General features: G+C 40.0%; 1 protein-coding gene across 5 annotated transcripts in view; it reads left to right on the top strand.

Annotated features, from left to right (window-relative positions):
- LOC138749625 (zinc finger protein 280C-like) overlaps positions 1-20,644 on the top strand; it is a 146,014-nt gene that overhangs the window by 70,593 nt on the left and 54,777 nt on the right. For all 5 annotated transcript variants that reach the window (XM_069911271.1, XM_069911269.1, XM_069911268.1 and 2 more), the window contains 3 exons: positions 3,070-3,243; positions 4,250-4,350; positions 4,621-4,835. In XM_069911271.1, coding sequence (XP_069767372.1) covers positions 3,070-3,243; positions 4,250-4,350; positions 4,621-4,835 — 490 coding nt within the window. The remainder of the gene's footprint in view (positions 1-3,069; positions 3,244-4,249; positions 4,351-4,620; positions 4,836-20,644) is intronic.

Here is a 20,644-nt window from a genome sequence, read left to right as displayed (position 1 = left end):
AGAAAAGTTAATATTAATGCTATCTGGTTGGAGGCCGCCAGGTCTCAAGATGAAGTGTTTTTCCTCCACTTCATGGGTGGTGAGGTAGTAAATTGGATTTGACGTTGGCTGGCCGGGAAAAGCCAGAGAGTGGTGGTGGATGATTGATTCTCAGACTGGAGGCCTGTGATTAGTGGTGTGCCTCAGGGATTGATGCCTTGATCATTGTTGTTAGTCATCTAATCAATGATCTGGATGATAATGTGGTAAATTGGACCACAAGTTTGCAGATCACACTAAGATTGGTGGTGTTATGAACAGCAAAGAAGATTTTCAAAGCTTGCAGAGAGATCTAGACCATCTGGAAAAATGGCAGATGGAAGTTAATGCAGACCGTGTGAGGTGTTGCATTTTGGAAGGACAAACTTAGAAAGGACATATACAGTATATGGTAGGGCACTGAGGAGTGTGGTAGAACTGGGAATGCAGATATATAATTCCCTGAAAGTGTTGTCACAAGTTGTTAGGGTTGTAAAGAGAGCTTTTGGTATATTAGCTTTCATTAATCAAAGTATAGAGTATAGGAGTTGGAATATTATGTTAAAGTTGTATAAGAAATCGGTGAGGCCAAACTTGGAGGATCATGTGCAGTCTTGGTTACCTACTTACAGGAAAGATATCAGTAAGATAGAAAGAGTGCAGAGAAGATTTACTAGGTTGTTGTCCGACTTCAGGAACTGAGTTTTTTTTTACCTGGAGTGTTGAATTGATAGAGGTATACAAAATTAGATGGGGTATAGACAGAGTGGGTGAGACTTGTTCCCAAGCACAAGAGAGGTACACTCTTAAAGGGATTTGGCTCACAAACTACCATCCAGAAATCTAAACAGCCACGCCCCCCCCATAGGTGAGGCAGATTCATGTGGTCCCTCTCCAACCGTTCAGTGCTCTTGATGTGGTATCCTCTATTTTGGCGAGACCAAGCTCAGGTGAGGTGACTGATTTGAAGAGCATGTGCCATTTGAGTTCTTGGTTGCTGTTTTCACTCCCATTTAAATGTGGCATTTTAGGCGAAGGTTAATTTCAGATTTCACATGAAAATAATGTTTCGTACTTGATTCAGAACTGTTTCAGCTATTTCACCATGGGTCATTTTCAACAATATACCATGGAGCAGAGAATAAGTTTAAAAAAAAAAACCCCACAGTGAGTAATGCACCTTGACAATGGTTGGTGACAATCTGGTGCCAGCAGAGTGTCTGAGTCTCATATGGGCAAATGAGGTCAGGTGTGGAATTTTCAACTTGTGGTGTCATGTTGGCGTTCAGAACATTTCGGATTTTGGAGCATTTCAGATTTTCAGATAAGGGGTACTCAACCTATAGTCAACCACGTCTTCTGCCGTCCATTCCATACGCCCATCAGGTTCGTGTTAAATCTCTCCCCTCTCGCCTTAAACCTAGATCCTCTGGTTACAGATTCCCCTAGATCCTCTGGTTACAGATTCCCCTAATCTGGGCAACAGACTCTGTGTGATCTACTCCTCTCATGATTTTGTACCCTTCCATGAGATCACCCCCTCATCCTCCTGTGCACTAAGGAATAAACCCTTAGCCTACTCAACCTCTCTCCCTATAGTTCAGACCCCTAAGTCCTGGCAGCATCCTCATAAATATGTAGGAAATAGAAGAATATGGATCATCTATGGGCATGAGAGATCGAGTTTAATTTGGCATCTTGTTTGCTGGGCTAAAGGTCTGTTTTAGTTTCTTGAAAGTTGTCCAACTAATAAATTTTTAATTCTGAAAAAATCCATAATATTCATTTCTACAATATAATCATGGTCTTCCAGGTGTTATCCAATTAAGTCTTTTGATCAAGTTAGATCTTCTCATTTTTGTGGCCAAAATTTGTTGGACATTGTAGTCTGGCAAGGTTCCTGCTCATGAATGCAGATTTTGCTGTGGAAATTTACAAAAGATTTCTTCCAATTTGGAAAACTGTCAAGAACTGCAAAACTAGCTGATCCTGGTTATTAGCAATTTCTTATCAGGAAATTAATTCCAAGTAATTTCCATTTGAGAGATGAAACCGGAAAGTTCCTAATCCATCAGAGTAAGATTTTCTTACTTTTGTACTTATTTGAAACAATAATTTTCTCAACACTCAAACAAATTAATTACCGTATTTGATGGCATTTAAGACCCACTTCGCCCCCCCCAAAATTTTGTCTAAAATATCTTCCAGATCTCGTATGCGAAGTTGAAATTAGCTTGATCCCCTGCTATCTACCTAGTATTCCTCCCTAGCCCCGGAATCAGGGAGGGAGAGATCACCCACCGTTTGCCTGATATTGCCACCTGTCCCCGGAATCAAGGGGAAGGGATCCGCCATTTTCCACCTGGTATTGTCGTCTGGCCCCTGCTGCCTGCCCGGTATTTCTCTTGGCCCGGTATTGGGGAGGAGGGATCCCTTGCTGTCTGCCTGATATTGCTGCCTGCCCCAGTATCAGAGAGAGGGGGGAGGGATCCCCCCACTGTCTGCCCGATATTGCTGCCTGGCCCCGGTATCAAGGAGGGAGGAATTCCCCACTCATCAAGAGGCCCACAGAGGTGCTGCAGTGTTCCAGGAAGTGGGCTCACAGCTTCGCAGGCCGCCTTATCTCGGGTGGCCCACACTTTCTGGAGCTGCCGCCACTGCTCACTCCCCCCCCCCTCCCCCCCCAGTGAGAGGTGCAGGAGGAACCTGTTCGCCAACATTAGGCTCTGGGGCTGGCCGTGAAGCCACTGCACAGCAGAGTGAGTGAGAATTGAATTAAAAACGTTCTATTTACCCATAAATATGCAAAAGAAGTTCTTAATATTCCCTGCTGAAATAGGAGGGGGTGGTGGGGTGGGAAATAGGAGGGGGTGATGGTCTTGTATGCCTGTGAGTCTTGTATGCCGTCAAATACAGTAATTGGTCATTCTTTAGTATATAATAGAAAAATCATAATGATTATATGAAGGGTTTTTTAATATTAAATACCTAGTGAAATTATTTCTTAATCGAGTATGTTTTAATTCTGCAAAGAGTTTTTCTTTTTTATAGCAAGTGCAGGCCAGAGCACAAATGTCAGCACCAAGCGGCCAGCAGCCTGTGAGATAAACAATATTGGTTCAAAGAAATCAAAGATGTTCGAAGCTATTTCTGGACATGGTCCATCAACTTCATCATCATCTGGATGTCCCACAATGGTGCCATCATATTGCAGTACATCAAAAGGTTTTTGTTTGCCTTTTTTCATCAAAAGAACATTTCCTGTTAAATTGTTATTGTTGATGTGAGATGCAATTTCAGTTATACCGCTCATATAATTTCAGATGAATTAATACAGCTATCTGATTTTCCATTCTGATCATATTCTATCCACTAGTCAGATCCAGCACTTAATTTTCATGATGTTAATGGTAGATAGGAAGGAAAAACATTTTACAATCCTCATGGATACAAAGCCCCATAGTCACATTGAGGATATCTGTTGCACTAACATGCAAAGTGCAATTGATCTCACAGCTCAGAACCAAGCATCCACGAGACCTCGTGGACTATTATCAGAATCAGAAATGTAGGACAGTATGTAATTTCCTGACCTGGCATATCTATCCTTTGTATCAAAAAGGAACAGCCCTGGTTTATTGAGGAGGAGATTAGGGCACCAGATAGATCTTAAAAATATCTTAAAAATCAAAAGCAATTTCAGTGAAGCTGCTGTGCAGGGTCAGCCTGTGCAAAAAGAGCATGCAGTTAATCACAACCAATTAATCAAATTGAAACACCAAAGTCTATTACATCCTATCATGAATAGTGACAGTGAAATAGCTAATGGAAGAAGGAAACTAATAATATCTCCATCCTCATTTATATTCCTGAGCCAACATGTGACACTGTTGGTTAGAAATTTATTTCATGTAGTGCTGTAATACAATTAAATCTTGATATTAGTAGGCAATTGTAGGCATGTATTTTTTAATTTGAGCTCCAACAACAAGCTCGGCTCAGGAATGGAGGCAAAATAAACTGACATTTCAGGACTATATGATAAACTTGGGTTTCGTAGTAGAAAAGTAATGCTAATGTGCTGTGAATTAAATGAAGCTTATTCTTGGATAATTGAGGAAACTGGTGTTTGGTACATTATATAGGTTCAACTCCACTGCATGCAATAATAAAGACTTGATACAGCTGAATATTTATATTTTGTTGTTTAATTAATAATTTACTTTGGCAGGATCACAAAGTAATATTAAAAATGGAGTACCAGTCCCAAGGGCTTGTCCCAAATGCAATATTCATTTCAATGTCTTGGATTCTTTACGACATCATATGGCTGTAAGTATTTTCTTTTAATTTTTTTTATGAAAGAAAGGCTTTTATCTTCAATTGCAGGTTATCCGTGCAAATAATTGAACATTCTTAACTTCTAGATTCTATTGTTGAGAAGAAACAGCTTTTCTGAAGAAGTACTGTTGTAATTAGAGTGTTGATTATTTTGTTCTCATAGCATTTGATGGTTTTAAGAAAGAAGCAGCTATGGCAATTGTGTCTAAATATACTTATAACCACTGATAAATGACACTGCAATTTTTTGTATTTGTTGAGTTTTGCTGTCCAGACTTGGTGTCCAGCTCCTGTCCTGTATCCGAGCAATCTCCCAACAAAGTGTTAGAAGTTGAAAAGGGGAAACTTATAATGTTGGTCAATGACTTTTATTATGGAAAAGATGATGGCGACATGCACCTCAATCAGCATGACCAGAAGACAAATACAACGTTCAAGTGCTACAGCTGTCTGAAGATCCTCAAGAATAATATCAGGTACTACAGCGTAATATGAACTGCCCAATATAGGGCTTGGAACATATTTCAAAAATAGCATGTTCAAAATGACAGTTTATTTCACTAGATGCTATAACAATCATTATACAATTAAATCTCCAATTCATTTATTTTTAAAATTTAATTTGAAACCAACATGCTCTGGAGATGCACAACCTATTTCAAATGAAATCAAAATTGGGGGAAAAAGGTAAAACATTCAATATTTATGCTACTTTGTCCAAGACACCCTTTAATCTTTGTTGGTTCTTACACCAGCTGTGGGCTACATCTGTGTCACATCTATTCTCCTCTCGTGGGCTCTGAGAATAGGATAAGGTTACATTGATTCTCATTCCCCGTGATGATAGCAAGCTTGGATTTAGGAGTTTCAATGGGAAATGTTCTGAAATTTCATAATGTCATTATGCTGAACGTACCATGTACTGTCTGTCATCTTTTGATTGCGTTACGAGTCCAGAGGACCCCAAAACCCAGCAGCAATAGATATACACCGCAACAAAGGGTTTCTTAAAACAAAATTTGCTTTTAATTATCTTTGAACATGAAAATAAAATCAAACTTTAACATATCTCTATTGACTCACTTAACCTATTTAACCCCCTTCTAATGCTAAGCACACATGTGTGTAACGTGTGTGTGTAAGTTCAGCAAAGTTCATTGGTTCACAGTCCAATCTCACTGGTTGCAGGCAATGCTTATACTGGGCACAGAAGTTAACATTAATAAAATTCACCAGGCTTTGGTGCTTACCGGGTTACCACTCAGAAGGGTTCTTGTTGGTTTTCAGAGAAAGAGTTTTTCTTGTTCCAGGACATCGACCACAGAGTTCTTTTTTTATTCCAAGGGAAATCCCGGACAGCTAGTCCTCTCCTTGCCAGCTTGTCCTTCTGGAACCGATCTCTCTCTCTTTCTCTTTCCCTCCCTCCTCTCTGAGACCAAAGCCTGTCATTTTTTTTCTGCTCTCTGTCTGCAAAGATCACATGACCTTCCAGACAGTAAGTTCTGCTTTCCAGACAAAGTTGCTACTGCCTGTTGTTACATTTGTTTCCTTTTGCAAATAACACTCATGATGAGACTGAGCTCTCTTGCAAAAGCTCCTGCAAAGATTCTGTGTTTTAAAGTGTTTGAGTGCTCCAACAAACCTTTCCCAATTTATCTCCCAAACACCTCTATATACTCTGTCACAATTGACTGTAACTTTTTTATTCATTGCAAGGTCCCATATACATCCTGTTTTCATATCCAGTATGTCTTCACATTTTTAAACTTAAATTAAAAAAATTTAGACATATAGCATATTAACAAGCCATTTCGGCCCATGAATCCAATTATCTACACCCCAGTATGTTTCAAACAGTGGGAGGAAAACCAGGGAAAGCAGTGAGTACCACCAGAGAAAACCCACGCAGACACAGGGAGAACATAGATACTCCTTACAGACGGCACGGGCTTTGAACCCCCGTCCGGATTACTGGTGCTGTAAAGGTGTTGCAATAACTGCTACACCAACCGTGCCTCCCCATAATGTATAAAAAAATTAATCCATAGGTTATCTTAAAGTGTTGCAGCATAGAAAGTAGCCATTTGGATAAATGAAACTTTGCCAGCATTTTGAAGGAAATTTTTTCATCCTACTGTGGCAATCCACTTACCAGTAAGAGAACCGGCTCCCAAAATGGCAGACATGCACTGGAAAATGAGGGAAATTGACCTGCATCCAAATCAGGTTTTTATCTGAGCTGATAACATCACTGATGGTGTTACTTCCGGTCCATGTGACAGAAGCAGTGATGTATATAAGCCCTGCATGCAAGCCTGGAGATGTCAGTCTTGTACTAGACTCCACAGCTGCTGAGGATTTCAGTGACCCACAGAGAGCATGGCGGGCTAAGCAAGAAAGCATGACATCCGTAGGTCAGGTCACCAGATCCCGCTCACAGCAGCAGGACCATGCAACTCCAACATTAGCCCAGCAGCAGGGTCGATCAAATCTGTTATCAGACTGCCAGTTGCCCAGGAGAAAACAGGACAAAGACATCAACGATGGGGTGCAGAAGTTCGCCACTGCTGACCTCCCTGTGCATTTCAGGGAAAATGCCGGAGCCAGTAGTCACTAATTGCTGCAGCCTTTTATGTCTGGGATAGACATTCTGGCTGGCGTTTGTTGGTGGATACAGGGGCTGAGATGATTGTGCTTCCTCCTTCAGGGTGTGACACACGTAACAGAAAACCTGGGCCATCATTGAAAGCTGCAAATTGCAGTTGTCTCCAGGCGTTTGGGCACGTCTCGGATTCCCCTTCAGTTCAGCGATACTAAGTTCACATCTATGTTCACATTGGCCACAGTCACAGACCCAATACTGGGAGCTGATTTTTCTCAGAGCACATGGCCTGCAGATTGATCTAGAGGGACGAAGGCTTGATCTTTCCAGACCTTCACTCGAGGTGAGACCAAGTTGCTAGCCCTGCATTTAGACTTTGTTACTCTTTCAGAGAATGAATTTGCCAGGTTGTTGGCAGAATTCCCTGCACTGATTATGCTGCAATTTACTTTGGTGATACCAAAACATGGGGTGCAGCACCACAAACCAACAGAAGGACCACCACTGCATGACCGAGCTCGCTGGCTCCCTCCAGAAAAATTTTGTCTGGCCAAAGAAGAGTTTGAAAGGATGGAGAACATGGATATTGAACAATGGTCTGATAGTTCCTGGGCCTCCCTGCTCCACATGGTACCCAAGGCTGCAGGCAGCTGGAGACCCTGCAGTGATTACTGCAGTTTGAACAAAGTTACTGCACTGGATTGCTACCTGGTACCGCATTTACAGGACTTCATGTCCAACCTGCAGGGAGCCCACATCTTTTCCAAGGTGGACCTGGTCCGGGAGCATCATCAGATCCCGGTCCACCCGGATGATATCCCAAAACATGCTATTATTAAACCCTTTGGCCTTTTTGAATTCAGAAGGATGCCTTTTGGGCTCGAATGCCTTGCAGACTTTCCAACATTTAATGGACAGAGTGGGACGCGATCTCGACTTTACCTTCATGTACCTGACGACCTACTTATCACTAGCTGCAGTCGTCAGGAACATCTGTCCCACCTGCACAAGCTTTTCATTAATTTGAATGAGTTTGGGCTGACCATTAACCCGGCCAAGTGTCAATTCGGGTAAGTGACCATCAATTTTCTGGGCCATAAAATCGACGTACATGGAGCAAAGCCACTACCGGCAAAGGTCGAGATGATCTGGGCACTCGCTAAGCCCAGCACAGTTAAAGGCCTCCAGGAGTTCATTGGAATAGTTAACTTTTATCACTGGTTTTTGCCATCAGTGACTCGCATCATGCACCCCTTCTTCACTCTGATGTTTGGCAAGGCGAGAGATGTCACTTGGGATGAAAAATCGTTGGCAGCATTCGAGAATACCAAGGAAGCATTGGCTAATACTACATTGCTGGTCCACCCAAGAACGGATGTCCCGACAGCCCTGACAGTGGATACGTCCACTATGGCAGTAGGAGGGGAACTTGAACAGTACATCGATGGGCATTGGAAACCATTGGCTTTCTTTAGCAAGCACCTAAAAACACCAAAACACAGTACAGTGCATTTGATCAAGACTGTACCTAGCTATCAGACATTTCAGGTGCTTTCTAGAAGGCAGACATTTCACGGCTTTTACAGACCACAGGCTGCTTGTATGTGTCTTCACTAAGGTATCAGATCCATGGTCAACTCGTCAACAGACACATTTAACACAGGAAAGGCCAAAATAATGGCAGATGCGCTGTCTCATCCGGCCGTACAATCTGTGCAGGCCTTAGCCCAAGGGGTGGACTATGTTGCACACACACAGACGAAGAAATTCCGCATGACGGAACAGGAGACTCAAACCTGCAGCTGGAAGACATTCTGGTCAGCCCAGGAGAGCTCAAACTCCTATGTGATGTATCTGGAGATCGTCCTCACCCAATCACTCTGGTGGCCTCGAGGCGGAAGATATTTGATGCGGTGCACGAGTTGGCACATCCATCAGTTAGAATGGCTGTCTGGATGGTAGCCGACAGATTTGTGTGGCATGGCCTTCAAAAACAGGTCAGCAATTGGGTGAAGACATGCACGTGTTGCCAGACATTCAAAGTCCAGCAACACACGAAAGCCCCATTACAGTCTTTAACATATCGGAGGTTTGATGTGGATATTGTAGGCTCCCTGCCTGAGTCACATGGTTCCCATTTTCTTCTCACAATTGTGGATCGGGCCACGTGCTGGCCAGAGGCGATTCCACTGGCAGACATGACTACCGACACCTGCGCCATGGTCCTCATTTTCACCTGATTGACACGTTTCATTCTGCCAGTACACATCACGTCTGACAGGGGTGCCCAATTCACGTCAGGTCTGTGGTCAGCAATAGAACCAAGTTGCACCACACAATTGCGTACCACTCCCATCCAATGGGCTAGTAGAAAGGTTCCACAGGCATTTGAAATCAGCCCTTATGGCACATCTGCAGGGACCTAACTGGGTTGACAAATTGCCATCAGTACCCTTGGGCAAATGATATAGATGCTTCATTGGCAGAGCTGGTCTATGGCACGCCCCTGATGGTTCCAGGAAAATTTGTATCAGACTAATGAGGACGGGAGGAGCTGCCCGCAGCAGTCCTAAGCAAGCTCCGTGAAGAAGCTCAGTTTTTTATTGTCCATACTGACATCTCAACATGGTCAACCCAGGTCCTATATACCCCAGAACTTGCAGGACTACAAGTACGTTTTCATACAGAAAGGTGCACACTGCGTCTGTATGAGGGCCCCTTCGAGGTATTGAGACACAATGGTTCGACGTACATTCATAAAGAGGAAACTTTTGCAATTGACTGCCTCAAACCTGCCCATCTGAATCTTGATGGACCAATTATGGTCAGGCGCCTTGGCGGAGAGGAAGGCTGCCCAAACATAAAAATATACAGACTTGCCGTTTCTGGGGAAGGGGGAAGCGGGGTCATGTGGCACTCTACTTACCAGCAAGCAAACTGGCTCCCGAAATGGCGGACATGTGGTGGAAAACGCAGGAAATCGACCTGCATCCAACATAGGTTTTTATCTGCTTAGGACATCATCGTATACATCACAATGTACGCAAGCCTGGCAGTGTTAGTCTTGCACTAGACTCCACAGCACATAAATTGACTTCCCTGCATATACATCAGGTGCACACCGAGGTTATAGAATACTTCCCAACACTACCATGTTAAATCATTGAAAATCCCAGTGAAAGGAAAATAATTGACGCAACTGCAAGTTTCTGATTTTTTTTTGCTTTTAAAAAAAAAACAAAAAAAGGTGTAAATTTGAATGACTGGGTTTGAATTTGTCATTTTTTACCCGTAAAAATTGGATAAAAATGGTTACTATTGTTTTTGATAAAACTCTGTATATAACATAGTTTAAATAAGCGATTTCACCTTTTTTTTTGTTCTTGTGCCAGATTAGATGTCAAAAATATATTGGGGTATTCTCACATTTAAGAAAATGTAGTTTTGGGTTGTTTCCATATACAAGGGATGGAGCTTATACAAGGGATTTACGAAGGGCATTTGATGTCTATTTTGCAGGGAATTGGGTCAGTCTCATTAAGCAGATCTGTTTTTTATAGCTCAAACTTTGACATACAAGTAGAGGGGGCAATTGGAAGGTGAGTGGGAGATTATATGCGTGTGGTGTGTGGTGGAGCAGTATTGCCACGGTGATTACCAGAGGTATAGATCGCAGACGTGCACGGAAGTTGTGAAGTTTATTCCTGGTGCTTGTTGCAAAAGGGCAACTTTTCACTCAACATCGAGGAGTCAGTGACAAATGAATAAAGGTCCTAACAGGTGTCGTCAGGTGTCTTTAAAATCATGTATGGTTCTGGTATTTTGTCTGGTTTGCTTCTTGTTTTACTGCAAATAAAGGTTGTCGGTGTAACCTCAAAAATGCACACTGCATACAATGATGACATCAACAGATGAGCAAAATAGGATAGGAAAGTAATGCCATGCTCAGGCAAGTGACAAGAGAAAATAGCCAGTCCAGTTTCCCCGAGAGCGTGACTGCCACCAGGAATGGGAATAAATATTTCAAAACATGAACCAAACTCTTGTTATGCATTATTTCTGCATATCAAAAAGGTAAAATATATATATTTTAAATTCAATTTTTAGGCTAATATTTAATAATGTCCACAAAACATTTGCTTTAAGAATGCAGCTGTTAAAGTGGGGATGCTGTGTACAGACAATTAACCAATGATATTTGAGATGGACCCCATACACGATACACTTGCCAATGATTTGATGGGTTAACACTGGATAGGAGAGGTTGAGAGTTTTTTTTTAATTTAATTTTTTATTTTTCACACCATAAATCGCATTAACCATGATACACACTTTTTCCTTTTCACACATATACAGTGCCATTTTCTCCCCCCCCCCTCCTCCCATCCCACCCTCCCTACCTCCCCCCTCCCGTCCATTTAAGATATAAACTCTAGGATACATTAAACCAGTCAGACAATGTTGTCATTCAATAAAAATACACCAGAAATTCCACTGAGTCCATTCTTTTCATTTCCTTTTCCTTCCGTTAACTTAGGTAGTGATTGTCCCCGGTAGGTTTTCGCTATTGTGTTTAATGTAAGGCTCCCATATTTGTTCGAATATTTCAATATTATTTCTTAAACTATATGTTATTTTTTCTAATGGAATACATTTATTCATTTCTATATACCATTGTTGTATTTTCAAATTATCTTCCAATTTCCAGGTTGACATAATACATTTTTTTGCTACGGCTAGAGCTATCTTAACAAATCTTTTTTGTACATCCTCCAAATCAATTCCAAATTCTTTGTTTTTTATGTTACTTAGGAGGAAGATCTCTGGATTCTTTGGTATATTGTTTTCTGTTATTTTATTTAATATCTGATTTAGATCTTCCCAAAATTTTTTTACTTTCTCACATGTCCAAATTGCATGAATTGTTGTTCCCATTTCTTTTTTACATCGAAAACATCTATCAGATACTGTTGGGTCCCATTTATTTAACTTTTGAGGTGTAATGTATAGCCTGTGTATCCAGTTATGTTGTATCATACGTAACCTCGTATTTATTGTATTTCTCATTGTCCCAGAGCATAACTTCTCCCATGTTTCCTTTTTTTATCTTTATATTTAAATCTTGTTCCCATTTTTGTTTAGTTTTACCATTTGTTTCCTCATTCTCCTTTTCTTGTAGTTTAATATACATATTTGTTATAAATCTTTTGATTATCATTGTATCTGTAATCACATTCAAAGTTACTTTCCTCTGGCAAACTCAAACTGCTTCCTAATTTATCCTTCAAGTAGGATCTCAACTGGTAGTATGCCAGCGCTGTATCTTGAGTTATATTGTATTTATCTTTCATTTGTTCAAAGGATAAGAATCTATTTCCTGAAAAACAATTTTCTATTCTTTTAATCCCTTTTTTCTCCCATTCTCTAAAGGAAAGGTTATCTATTGTAAAAGGGAGTAACTTGTTTTGCGTCAATATTAGTTTTGGCAATTGATAATTTGTTTTATTTCCAGAGAGGTTGAGAGTTGATGAGGTAGGAAGGGAACCCAAATTGGTAAAAATATAGATGGTAGTTGTGAACATTGCTAGCTTTATTCAGTTAAAAGTTATTATACAAACTGGTTATAAATATAGGAATTTGTGAATTTGCAAAACACTTTGTAACAATCAAAAATACTTGATATTGATAAAATTTGACAATATTAACAGAAAGTCACCTGTGAAATGAACCATAAATATACATTATGTTTTAACTAAACTACTGTAGCATGCGCACGCGCGCGCGCACACTCACGCACACACTGACGCACACACTGACGCACACACTGACGCGCACACACAGGCACGCACACTCACACGCGCACAGACACGCGCGCACGGAGACACGCGCACGGAGACGCGCGCACGGAGACGCGTGCACACACTGGCAATTCATCCGCCCAATCGGGCCCCTTGAGACAAGCCATCAGGGCTGCTTTTAAGTGTCTGTGGAATTGCTCCACTAACCTGTTGGCCTGCGGGTAGTATGGTGGAGTTAGTTCATAACAGTTTGGCCAGTGCTGCCCAGAGTCTGAGGTAAACTATGTTCCCCTGTCAGAGTTAAACTATGTTCCCCTGTCAGAGTTAAACTATGTTCCCCTGTCAGAGTTAAACTATGTTCCCCTGTCAGAGTTAAACTATGTTCCCCTGTCAGAGTTAAACTATGTTCCCCTGTCAGAGTTAAACTATGTTCCCCTGTCAGAGTTAAACTATGTTCCCCTGTCAGAGTTAAACTATGTTCCCCTGTCACAGTTAAACTATGTTCCCCTGTCAGAGTTAAACTATGTTCCCCTGTCAGAGTTAAACTATGTTCCCCTGTCAGAGTTAAACTATGTTCCCCTGTCAGAGTTAAACTATGTTCCCCTGTCAGAGTTAAACTATGTTCCCCTGTCAGAGTTAAACTATGTTCCCCTGTCAGAGTTAAACTATGTTCCCCTGTCAGAGTTGAGATTCTGGGACTCCAAACCTGGACACCCAGTTTGATTAGTGCCCTGGTGCAGGTCTCCGTGGTCATGTTGGCCATCAGGACCGCCCCCAACCACTTCGTGGAGCGGTCAACCGTGATGAGAAGGTATCTTGCCCCACAGAAAACTGGTAACGGCCCCACGATGTCGACGTGGACATGGCCGAACTTACGCCACGCTGGCTCAAAAGTCTGGGGAGATGCTTTAGTGTGAGTTTGCACCTTGGACGCCTGGCAGAGCGTGCAGGTCTTGGCCCACTGACTGACCTGCTTGCGGAGCCTGTGCCATATGAACCTGCTGGCCACCATTTTTACCATGGTTCTGATGGCCAGTTGAGCCAAGTTGTGCACCGCATCGAAAACCTGCCATCTCCATTATGCCAGCAGGATGGGGTGGGGTTTGCCTGTGGAGACATTGAAGGGGAGTGTCTGGTTGCCAGGGGCGATGATGACATCCTCCAGCCACAGCCCAGAAAGCGCTGTCCTGTACGCTGGGATCTCATGCTGTGTGGTGTCCTGGCTAGGGCTGAATAGTCTGTGCCCTGAGATAAGATGTGGATGGACTCGATGATGGGACAGGAGAGTGCATCAGCCACTACATTGCTCTTGCTGGCTATGTGTTGGATGTCCGTGGTGAATTTGGACATATAGGAAAGGTGCCTCTGCTGCCTGGATGACCACAGGTCAGACACTTTGTGGAAGTTGAAAGTCAGTGGTTTGTAGTCTGCGAAGCCATTTAATTGTCTACTTTCTAGAAAGTATCGGAAGTGCCTGACCGCCAGGTATCGCATTGGTAGCGCCTGGTCAAAGTTGCTGTATTTAAGTTCAGGTGGTCAGAGGTGCCAGCTAAAAAGGCCAGGGGCTACCATTGCCCAATGATCAGCTGTGCGAGGACCTCTCCGACCACTGTGCTGGAGGCGACACCGTGAGGGCGGTTAGCGCCTCCAGCCTGGGGTGAACCAGAAGGGTGATGTTGACCAGAGCGTCCTTTGGCTTCTGGAATGCCTCCAAGGCCTCCCTGTCCCAGACAATGTCTTTAATTTTCCCTGCCATGAGCGAAACAGTGGTCACATGATCCAAGGGCTGCTGCCGGTATGAATCGAAGGCAGAAATTCATACTGGTGAAATCTTGTAGCCCCTTCACGGTGCGAGGTCTCATGAATCACCAAACAACCTCCACCTTCTCGGGCAGTGGTTTTGCACTGTAGTTGTCGATATGATGCTCCAGGAAGTCAATTGTGTCCTGCCCGAACTGTTACTTGGCGGGGTTGATGGTCAGCCCAAACCCCTGCAGGCAGGTGAATAATTGTTGGAGGTGGGCTGCGTACTCTGGATGGTTATGGCTGGCAATAAGGATGTTGTCCAGGTAGATGATTGCAAATGGGAGGTCCCGGCCCATCACTTCCATCAGCCACTGAAAAGTCTGACCATCATTCTTAAGCCCAAAGGGCATCCTTATGAATTCAAACAGGCTGAAGGGGGTGATTTTAGCAGTTTTGGGTATGTCCTTTGTGTGCACTGGGATCTGAAGATAGCCCCTGATTAAATTGATCTTAGAAAACACTCGTGCCGGGGGCGTGGCAAGATGGTGTAGAGATCAGACATGTAATCCCTGCCCTCTCTGGTCAGACTTTTAAGTGTCTGTTTTTTAACCCTTTATTTTTAATTTTAAAACTTTAATTTTCAGTTTGATATTTTGGTGACCCATTATGGCTGATAATGTTAAAAAAAAACTAAGTCTCAGTTACAAAAGAAAATACAGTTTTGAAGTGCAGAAGAATTGGGGCCTAAACAACCTGGAACAGCCTCGGATCCATTTTCAGCGATCCCCAAGTTTCAACGATCACCGATGGGGACAAAAGCTAAGGAAACAGCTACTCACCAGTCTCAAGATGGCGCTGGTTCGACCCGTTCTGCGGAGGAAGGAGTGCGCTCCCGAGAGGTCGGGCATGAGCCTGGAGGCTTATCACAGCGAACACCTCCGTTGGAAGAGACGAGAGCGCGGAGGAAGAGGATTGTGATGGCATTCATGCAGTCTGCAGCGATTATAGGCTTGGGTTGCGCTGTTAATTACGGAGAACTCCGTAATTTTATGAAAAAATGGTCATGGTTGGGTGTCCAAATTCGCAGCAAAACGACGAGAATGCTGCCTTTTGAAGAACAACAAGAAGAGGACTTACCTTACTCTACCACTGCACAGAATTTGGAAGAAGAGCTGGAAGAAAGTGAGTTACAATTTATGGAACCGGATCCTGCATTCCAAACTGCACTTCAGGCTGTTTACATGATGTTGGAAGGTATTGCTTCTTGTTTGGATGTTATTACTGGTCAATTGAACCAGCTGGTTCAAATGAATACTAAAATAATTTCAGACCTAACTGTCATTAAGGCAAAAGTTAAAAAAAATTTGAAGCTTGTTTTTCTGAATGTAAACAACAGGTACAATCCAATACAGAAACAATAGTAAAGGTGGAAAAATCAGTTAAAGATTTAGGAGCCCGGGAAAAAGAGTTAACAAAAAAAATGGACTATTTGGAAAATCAAAGCAGAAGAAATAATGTGAAAATTGTGGGTTTACCAGAAGGTAGAGAAGGTCAAGATCCTGTCAGATTTTTTAAAAATTGGATTCCCCAGATGTTGGGGGAAGAGACTTTTCCTGATGGATTGGTATTGGAAAGAGCACATAGACCTTTAAGAAGACCACCCCTACCTGGTCAACCTCCAAGAGCTGTGATAGTTCGTTGTTTGAACTGTTTGGATAGAGAGACAATTCTTCAACTTGCAGTTCAAAATGCAAGACAAAGGCAAGCTCCAATGATGGTTCAGAATAGTAGATTTTTCTTCTTCCCTGATTTGAGTCAAGATATCATCAGACGTCAACGTGAATTTAATCCAGTTAAAGATGTTTATTTACAAATTTGCTTTTCATTATCCTGCTGTGTTAAAAGTGTTTGATGGAAACTATCAGTCTCAATTCTTAGAGAGTGAGCATGAAGCGATGGTTTTTGCTAATTCGTTACCAGATGTCAGAGGACAAAGAATAAGTCCACCATTATCTCCTAAAAGAAAATCTGATGGACTTGGAAATGGACAAAATGACAGAAGTGGAGAGAATGGGAATGGAAAGAGTTCACCTACTCTTGAAATGAGTTCACCATCTGGACTGGAATCTCAAGGCTGATTTTTTTTTGTAATATGTTAATATTTTTGATTGGTTGGCTAGGGAGGAGGGGATTGCACTAACTTCTTTGTTAGTCATCAGTCACTAGTGGGTAATCCGCACCCAGTTTTTTTAGGGAGTTACTACCTTTTGGTAGTTTTTTTGTTGTTTTTTTCTTATTAATGAATATTATTTCTATTTGGAGGGCCTATATATTTTAATTTGAGGGTTCTATATAAAAAAAATCTTTTTTTTTCTTTGTTATTATTAATTTTGTGATTATTTTTATTATTTAGCAATTGTATTAGATATGTCGAATTTGAAATTTGCTACCTTTAATGTTCAGGGATTAAAAAACCCGATTAAGCGTAAGCGAGTTTTGGCTTACATTAAAAAGGTGAAGATTGATATTGTTTTTTTACAGGAGACACATTTGAATGAAAAAAGATATGAAATTGAAGAGGGACTGGGTTGGACATGTTTTTTTCTTCTCTATTTAACTCCAAAGCTAAGGGAGTAGCAATTTTGATACATAAAAAATTATCTTTTGAATTACAATCAATCGAAATGAATTCAGGACCTATTCTTAAGTTGAATTGTAAGATTTTTGGGCAAACTAATGAAAATGTTTTGGTTGGAGGAGATTTTTAACTGTGTTTTGGAACCTTTATTAGATAAATCTCCAAAAATGTTAAAAAATCTAAAATGGCAATTCAAATTTGAGCTTTGATGAAAGATTTTAATTTAGTGGATATTTGGCGACACCTTAATCCAACAGAGAAGGATTTTTCTTTTTATTCATTTAGACATGAATCTTTTTCTAGAATTGATTTTTTTTTTAGTATTGGCACATTTACATGGGAAAATACTGCAAGCAGAATATAAAAGTTGGGTAATTTCAGATCATTCTTTGTTGTATTTCACTTATGAGAGTTCTGAAAAAGTTCGTGCAGCTTCTCATTGGAAATTCAATACGATGTTAAAAAAAGAGGAATTTATTGAAATTTAAAAAAAAAAAAAATCTTTTTGGAAGAAAATGTTAACTCCGTTCAGAGTAAATTTATATTGTGGGATGCTATGAAAGCTTACCTGAGAGGTCAAATAATTAGTTATACCTCTAAGGTTAAAAAGAATTATTTGACCGAGAGCCTTGAATTAGAGAAACAGATTGATGAATTAGAAAAGGAATTTCAGAGAGATGTGACAGAAAATCAGAAGACAGAGTTGTCTAGATTGAAATTGAAATACAATACATTGCAATCTTATCAATTTGAATGCTTGATTAATAGATCTAAACAACGGTGTTATGAATGGGGTGACAAAGCGCATAAGGTACTTGCATGGCAGTTAAAGAAAGAACAGGTATCAAGGGTTATTAATGCAGTTAGATGAAATTCGACTATTACTTACAAACCTCGTGAGATTAATGATGAATTTTATTCATTTTATAAGAAATTATATACTTCTGAGGAAAAACAGGAGAGCGGATCGATTGACTCTTTTTTATCGGTGTTGAAATTACTGGTACTAGGAGAAGAAGACATATTGGAGCTGGAGGCTCCTTATACCGATTTAGAAATTAAATCGGCTATGTTGGAAATGCCGAATGGAAAATCACCTGGTGATGACGGGTTTTCGGTTGAATTTTATAAGGTATTTTATGATGATTTATCTATAGTGTTTGGAAAAATGTTATGACGGATTAATGAACATTATGATTTACCTGAATCATGTTCTAGTGTCTTAATTACTGTAATTCCTAAGAAGGATAGAGATCCATTAAAGGTGTCTTCATATAGACCAATTTCTTTGTTGAATGTAGACTATAAAATAATACTTAAAGTATTAGCGAATCGATTGGCTAAATTTTTACGTAAGTTGATACATGTTGATCAAACAGGTTTCATAAAGAATAGGTATGCTTCAGATAATATTCATCGATTAATTTGATTAATATATATCGACAGTGCCCTGACCATCTGATGGTGATATCTCTTGATGCAGAAAATGCTTTTGACAGAGTTGAGTGGAACTTTTTATTTAAAGTCTTAGAGAAATTTAAGTTTGGTCCTTCTTTTATTGGTTGGATTAAAGCTTTATACAATAAACCAATAGCCAGAGTACTGACAAATGGTCAGATCTCGGAACATTTTAAATTAACTTGTTCAACTCAACAAGGTTGTCCTTTGTCTCCAGCTTTGTTTGCATTAGTAATTGAACCTTTAGCACAGTTGATACGACAAAATACACAGATACAAGGTATGAGAGTTTTTGATGAGGAATATAAAATTAATCTATTTGCTGACGATGTACTAGTGTATTTAACAAACCCAACTCAGTCACTTTTACACCTGAAGGAATGTTTAACACAATATGGATCTTTGTCTGGATATAAAGTTAACTGGGAAAAAAGTGAAATTTTACCGATAGGTGAAGGAGATTTATAAGAATATTATTAATTTGAAGTGGACTGATCGAATTAAATATTTGGGTATAAATGTGGATGTGGATTATCAATCTTTATATAAATTAAATTATGTACCATTAATGAAAAAGATCAAAGCTGATTTGATTAAGTGGAAGGATCTTCCTATAAATTTAATTGAAAGAATAAATACAATCAAAATGAATATCCTTCCACATATACAATATTTGTTTCAGTCAATTCCGTGTTTACTTAATAAGAATTTCTTTCGAGATATAAATAAAATGTTTAGGGAATTTTTATGGAAGGGTAAATTTCCGAGAGTAGCTTTTAATAAGCTAACCTGGAAATATGCATTGGGGGATTACGCTTACCACATTTTCAAAATTATTATGAGGCAGCCCCTAGTTGGGCTAAAATTGAGATGGCAAATATTTCTGAATTTGAAATACATCAATTTTTGTTTCAGTGGAATTAAAATTTTTATAATGTGCCTATACTAAAACATTTAATGAAGTTATGGATGAAGAAAAATAGAATGATAGATTCTAAGGGTAAATTATTGACTTTAACACCATTATATAATAACCAACTTATTCCTTTTTCAATGTATAATCAATGTTTATTACATTGGAAATCTAAAGGTGTAAAAAACTTGGGGGATTGTTTTAAAGAAGGTCAATTTTTATCCTTTAATCAAATGAGCGAAGATTTTGGTATTAATGAGAATTCTTTATTCGTTTATTATCAACTTCGATCCGTAGTAAAACAAATATTTGGAAGAGATATGACTTTACCTAAATTGACTAAATTTGAATCTTTTCTTGTGACTGTACCAGAAAAGGGATATATTTCATTGATGTACCAAATATTATAGGAATGTATGGAAAAAAAGGGTTGGGATAGATCTAAGATTAAATGGGAAAGGGATATTAATTTTACTTTTTCTGAGGATGATTGGTTAGATATTTGTCATAATAGTGTTACTAGATTGATAAATGTTTGTTATGCAATGGTTAATTACAATTTTTTACATCAATTGTATTTAACACTTGAAAATAAGAAAACAGAAATGGAAAAGGAGGAAAGGTAATGATGGAAAAACGGAAAGAGAAGATAAACAAAATATAAAATGGCTACGCTGAACTATATGACTTTAAATATTAATGGAATACATAACCAAATTAAAAGGAAGAAACTACTAAATTTACTGAAAAAGGAAAAAATAGATATAGCATTTGTCCAAGAAACACACTTAACTGAATTGGAGCACAAGAAATTAAAGAGAGATTGGGTAGGACATGTAACAGCAGCATCGTATAATTCAAAAGCAAGAGGAGTGGCTATATTAATTAGCAAAAATGTGCCATTTAAAATAGAAGAGGAAATAATAGATCCAGCAGGGAGATATGTTATGATAAAATGTCAGATATATTCGGAGCTTTGGAATCTACTTAATATATATTCACCTAACGAAGAAGATCAAAAGTTTATGCAAGATATCTTTTTGAAGGTAGCTAATACGCAAGGGAACATACTAATAGGAGGGGATTTCAATCTGAATTTGGATCCAAATATGGATAAAACGGGGAAAAAA

The sequence above is a fragment of the Narcine bancroftii genome, chromosome 14, assembly GCF_036971445.1.
Source record: "Narcine bancroftii isolate sNarBan1 chromosome 14, sNarBan1.hap1, whole genome shotgun sequence".
Classification (NCBI taxonomy): Eukaryota; Metazoa; Chordata; class Chondrichthyes; order Torpediniformes; family Narcinidae; genus Narcine; species Narcine bancroftii.
The sequence above is the reverse complement of the archived record's forward strand: the minus strand, read 5'-3'. Positions and strand labels throughout refer to the sequence as shown.